The sequence below is a fragment of the Oryx dammah genome, unplaced genomic scaffold, assembly GCF_014754425.2.
Source record: "Oryx dammah isolate SB20612 unplaced genomic scaffold, SCBI_Odam_1.1 HiC_scaffold_13, whole genome shotgun sequence".
Taxonomy (NCBI): Eukaryota; Metazoa; Chordata; class Mammalia; order Artiodactyla; family Bovidae; genus Oryx; species Oryx dammah.
The window spans coordinates 21,090,309-21,096,308 of record NW_024070197.1 but is presented as its reverse complement, the minus strand read 5'-3'; the positions used below and the strand labels follow the sequence as shown (position 1 = coordinate 21,096,308).

The 6,000-nt window shown below is 57.6% G+C and overlaps 1 protein-coding gene across 1 annotated transcript in view; it reads right to left on the bottom strand.

Annotated features, from left to right (window-relative positions):
• Window positions 1-6,000, bottom strand: part of PEPD (peptidase D) — a 126,290-nt gene that overhangs the window by 23,944 nt on the left and 96,346 nt on the right. The window contains exon 10 of the mRNA XM_040253146.1: window positions 521-589. Within this exon, the coding sequence (XP_040109080.1) occupies window positions 521-589 (69 nt within the window). The remainder of the gene's footprint in view (window positions 1-520; window positions 590-6,000) is intronic.

Here is a 6,000-nt window from a genome sequence, read left to right as displayed (position 1 = left end):
GTCTACAGTAACAGCCCCCATGGCAGAGCCCCAGACCCAACCATGGCTGTGCTGTTCCCACACAGCCACACACTCACATACAACCACACACACACACACGCATGCACACAGAGCCACACACACACAACCACAGCCTCCTGCCCTGATATAGCTCCCTCCACACACCCTGCACACAGAAGCCATCACAGTCTGAGGTCATGGCCTGGTCCCCACATGCTGAGAGCTGCCAGTGTGGAGGGGGCGAGGAAGGCCGGCCCCAGGAGGAGTCGCCAGCAGGAGATGGGATGGGAGGGCAAGGCAGTGGTGGGCTGGCTCTCCTCTGCACCCCGAACTGCCCAGGGCAGGCAGGAAACAACCTCCGCTCCCAGAGTCTTAGGAGCGGGGAGTGACTCCCAGGCTTATGAGGTGCCGTGGGCAGGAGAGCAAACAGGTGCATCTAAGCTGGAGGATGGTGGGGTCCCCTCCCCCTCCCCCAACCCCCTCCCTCCATCATCCCCACGTGGCCCAGGTGGCCGCTTACCTGCCGCAGATGCAGGTGTAGGAGCTATGGCGCATGCCGCCCCGGGAGTAGCAGTAGTGTTCGAAGAGGCTGCAGGTGAAGGAACATGGGTCAGAGTGGGGTCATTGGAGTACGTGTGACCCCCACCCCCGTCCAAATCCTCAGCCCAGGCCTTGCTTGGCCACGCCCACAGGAAGGCCTGAGCTCCCCAGTGTGAGTCAGTGGCTAGCAGCCTGGAGGCCACGGGCCACTGAAGCACAGAGGTCAGCGCAGAGAGGGAGCAAGGCTGGGGGAGCCAGCCACTTCCAGTGCCAGCCTTTCAGGCCCATTGGGAGGACAGGTCTGGTCCTGTGGGGAGACGGGCTGGGGTGGGGCCCCCTGCTTCTGCAGGGCTGGAGGGGGCATGTCCCTGCCCCCACCAGGAGGGGCTGGGTGCACAGCCAGAGAGGGATGAGAGCTCTCTGGGTCCCAGTGCAGGCGCTGCCCGGGACCCCGAGCCTGACCCTGGGGAGGGGTGTGGGGGAAGGAGAACAGGGGCTGCTGGGCTCTGGCCTGGGGGCTGGGAGGCAGGTCGGTGTGTAGATGAGCAGGGCCAGGTGGGCTCCAGGGAGGGGAAGGGAGGCAGAGTCTGGGGGCAGGCGCCGACCAGTTGGTTCCCTAGACAAGCTCCCTCCCTGAGCTGCGAGGCCAGGAGCAAGGTCTGGAGGGAAGATGAGAGCCCAGAGCAGGTTGCTGGCAACTGGGAGCCCGCCTCCAGGCTGCGCCCAGACACATTCAGAGCCGTGGAGGCCTCCGGGAGCTCGGCTGTAGCAGAGCCCAGCAAGCGCAGGAGTGGAGGGGGAGGGAGGTCAGAGGATGAGCCAGGCTCACCCTGTCCCCCTGGGGCAGATCCTGGGGGTGACTGGTGGACCCGACTCGCCACATCAACAAACGTGAGCAGTGTTTGAAACCCTCGGGAGACCATGCTGCCCAGGGCTCTGCAGAGGCCAGGCCCCTGCCCCTTCCCCTCACCACACACCCCAGGACCTGAGCGGGTGAGAAATTGTCTGGGCAGGGGCCTCAGTGTGCCAAGCGCCCCGCCTCTGCAGAACCCAGCTGGGGAAGGGGGTGACACTGGGGGGCTGCCCTTGCCCCTCCCTGAGGCCTCGCCAGAGCTTGGGCCCAGCCTTCTGGATGGCCCCAGTTGAGAAGCAGGTCCAGGCGGACCCCATCCCACCCACTGACCACCGGTGCGGGGGAGACCGACCACAGGGCTGTGCTCAGAGCCCCAAGGCCGCCTGTGGGCACGCTAAGTGGCAGTTCTGCCCTGCATGTTCTGGGCCTGTTTAAAAGAACGTCTGTATGGAGGAGTCTAATCTTCAGGCACTGTAAACACAAATTATGTGTAATTGTTATGATTGGGTATAAAATAGTTGTTATGCAGGAAGGGTTCTGCTCTATTCAGTCAGCTTTCAGACTTGCTTTACAAATCTCACAGGATAATTGGGTATCTGCAAGTGAAATATTTCCTCAACACAAAAGAATCCAGGAACTGCCAGGGAGGTGAGGAAAGCTGTGTGAGGTACCAGCCGCCCCCGCAGTCATGGTGGGAGCGCCCAGGCAGCTGCCGCCAACCTCAGCCTCGGTTACCGAGGCCACAGGACAGCTGGGCCAAGCCTGGGCCCCACGGCGGCTCCACACGGCCTGCCAAGATGCTGGGGCCTCAGACACCGGGACTCCGTGCAGCTGCCCCCCAGAGACTGGGGGATGCTCACCAGCCATGGAGCCGCACGGTTCCCTGAGCCCTGGGGGACAAGGCCCTGCCCAGTCAGAAGCAGGTCAGGGGGCAGCAGCTGCTCTCCGGGTGATAGGGACAGACGGGGGCAGGCAGAAGGGCAGCAGATGAACAAACCGAACCTGCTAGAGCAGCCTGGGGTGATGGGGTGGCACTGGCTCCCACCTGCTCCCATTCTCAGCAGCAGGCACTGTCCTGCCCTGTAATCTACTCGATAGAAACAGCCTTCATCGCGCGCTCGGGCTCCCGCTAAAGTAAAGAAGCCTTTTAGAGTAAACGCGCGGCTCACGGAAGTGCCAGACTAAGGAGTGGCCGACCCAGTTTTCATCTGCTAACTGCAGCCGGGGTTGCCTCTGCCAGTCACACGATCCCACACCCGCAAGAAGAGCTGCAAACACCAATGCTGGAAATCCAGTCTCCTGCAAAAGGGCTTCAGTCCTTCACACTGGACTTCAGCACCTGATCTAGTTCCAGATGAACTTGTCTGAAGCGACACAAGAACCACCCCAAGCTCTGGGGGCACAACAGATACAATGGGCCCTACTTCTGCTCACACCCCTCAGGGACCCCTCTCCCCAGGACCTCGGCCCTGGACTATGGACACGCAAAGGTGCCCACATTCTGGGGCACTGTGGCCCAGGGTCCGAGTCTTAACAATTTTCTGATTTTCAGGGGGTGGGGGTGCGAGGATGCTCCAAACTGGGACTACAGGCACAACATGAGGCTCCTGAATGGCCCGGTCAGAGCTTGGCGGGAATGGGTCTGGAGAACGGATCGCAGCAACAGCAGAGCCACCTTGGTCCCCACGGACGGCTCCCAGACCAGGTGGCAATGGGAGGACGCTCTGTAAAGACCCACTCGATGTTTACAGAAAAGACGGCAAACTGTGAGCCGAAGAGGGGCCAGCTGCCGCGGAACCGGAGGGGCCGACTGCTGATGATACGCGTTCACAGCTGAATTCAGCTGTGAGCTACCACCGAGCCCCTTCAGAGCCACGATGAGATGAAGGCAGAGTCCGCAGCCAGAAACCCTCCAACCCGCAACCTGTAGAGCTGAAGATTAAATGTGATAAGCAGAGCCATGTCCACAGGACAAGCAGGGAGGTGAGGCCAGAAGAGGAAGCTGCCAGTCTTGCGAGCCTGGAGGGCTTGGCATTTGTTGCCACATGGGGACAGCAAGGAGACCTCAGGCAACCAGAGCTCGGGGCCAGAATTGAGCTCTCCCCTGACATAACGCTGGGGGCGGGGCAAGGATGCACCCTCTGCGAAAGGATGGACTTGGAGAAAATTCACAGCATCACAGGATGCAGTGCAGAAGTGTTCCTGGGCTCTGGGGAAAAAACAGTGAAGGTTTCCTCAGAATTCACAGCACAGGTCTGTCCTCCACGGGGTTCAAGTTCAAAAGTGAAGGACTGGCATGATTTTGGAAACCCTGAAGCCAGGAAATCAACAAAAAACTTAGTCCCTGACCAGTGACACCTGGAGCCAAACCGACAAAGCCAAACTGGCTGGCCGCACCTCTACCCAGGCAGGAGAGCACATGTATGGACATACGTGTACATACATGTAAATACATGTACCCACACATATACTCACACACAGGTACATTTACACAATGCACACACTGAAGAGGAACTTGGGATCTGAAAACAGTCCACAGGAGCCATCAGACACTGCAAGCAGCAGGCTGAGAAGCAGCCCCCCCAAACTTCCAATAGCAGAGCAAACAGCAGGCTAAGACCTCCCCTGGCACCGATGCAGCACCACCAGGGACAGAGGACAAGCCCTGACCAGGCTGGGGCCGCCGCTGCCTTCCCACCATGACCTGGCACAGGCCCAGCCGGCGAGAAAGACCCAGTAGCCTCCTGTAGCCTTCGGTGTTTACGACCATCCTTCGGGGGGGAGGAGAGGGTTTCCGACTTTGCCGATGAGGAAAACTGCGGGTCAGTGTGGTGGCATGCTGTGGTCAGAGAACCTCTTGAAGGAGTGCTGTGAGCCTGGAGTCCATGCAGGGCTTCTGACCCCGATGCCTCTAAACCTCAGGTCTGTCAGTGATGGGGGCACTAGGACAGCAGCTGCCCGGGCGGGGCAAGACCCTCTGCTCCCCAGACGCCAGTGGTGGGTGATGCTGCACTGGGCCTTCCAGGGCTCTGGACGCATCTGTGCAGGGAGCCCGGATGGAGTGGGAACGGGTCTGCCAGGACACATGGCCCACCAACCCCAGGGACAGCGCCTGAGGCCGGCCAGTGGAAAGCAGGAGCTGGTACTCTGGAAGAGGCCCCTGGGGTGTGGAGACCTTGGAAAAGGAGAACCCACCGACTAGAGGCAAGGGCAGTTGCAAAGATGGCTGTGGTCAGGGCAGGAAGCAGGGCCGCATCAGGGGGAGGCCACTCTTTCTCCCCTGGAGAGAGTGGCCTTATCAAGGTACGAGATAATTAGCATTTTAACTGGGTAACTGGGAATTCTGAATTGCCTGTCTTGTATGAGGCGTGACTGAAGACATAACATGACATTCAATTAACAAAGATTCCCTTTTGTTCTTGACATGCTCGATTAGTTGGAGTTTCTGAGTTCCTTGACATCAATTCCTGGATAAAGCACTATATCCTCTCAGCTGTCAAAGCCCTGGCTGCCTCAGACTGCTAATCATCAACATATATATAGAGTTGGCATACACATATATGTGATTTTAGACATTTTCTACACAAAAGAAAAAAAGAATGACAATCACCCATAATCTTCTTCTCCAAAATCATCTCTCTCACATATTTTTTTTTCTATCACATATTTTGTTGAACATTTTTTTCAGACACTTTTAAACACAGAAACACAGATTTTTAAAATAAAAATTAACTTCCACCTGCAGTGGAGCAGACCCCAGTTCAATTCCTCGGGCGGGAAGATCTGCTGGAGAAGGGATAGGCTACCCACTCCAGTATTCTTGGGCTTCTTCCCTTGTGGCTCAGCTGGTAAAGAATCTGCCTGCAATGCGGGAGACCAGGGTTTGATCCCTGGGTTGTAAACATCCCCTGGAGAAGGGAAAGGCTATCCACTCCAGTATTCTGGCCTGGAGAATTCCATGGACTGTATAGTCCATGAGGTCGCAAAGAGTCGGACACCATTGAGTGACTTTCACTTTCAAGCTTTATAAAAAAAAAGTCACCTTTTGACTGACGTCTGACACACACACAGAAAAGGACAATCATAAGGGCTGGGCACAATGGCCAGTCACAAAGTGAGCGTCTCTGTGCCCAGCACCCGGAGGCCCTGCCCCGTCAGTCTTCACACCCATGGGAAGCCTGACTTCCAAGACTGTGGGTCAGCCTCTCCTGTTTCTGCACTTGATGTAAATGGAATCAACAACAAGACCTCTGAGTCTGGCCTCCCCGGCTGCTCCACGTCACACGGGTGGACCGATCCCCAACAATGAGTCACAATGAGTCACGGTCACTTGCTCCTTCTCCTCGAGGGCAGTGTTCCGCCGGGTGAAAGTGCCCCACTCTGTTGTCGGGCATCCCCATTGTTTCCAGTCACGGCCATCGTGAACAGTGCTGCTGAGGACATTCTCATGCGGCCTTTTGGGGCGCATGCATGCATCCCCGTCAAGCACATAGCCAGGAGGAGAAATGCTGTGTGTTGCTGGATTCTGTGCAGGTCCAGTTTGAGCAGATAAAGCCAGTCTTTCCAGGCAGCTGGATCCGTGTGTTCACTGGTCTCTTCCACTTCAC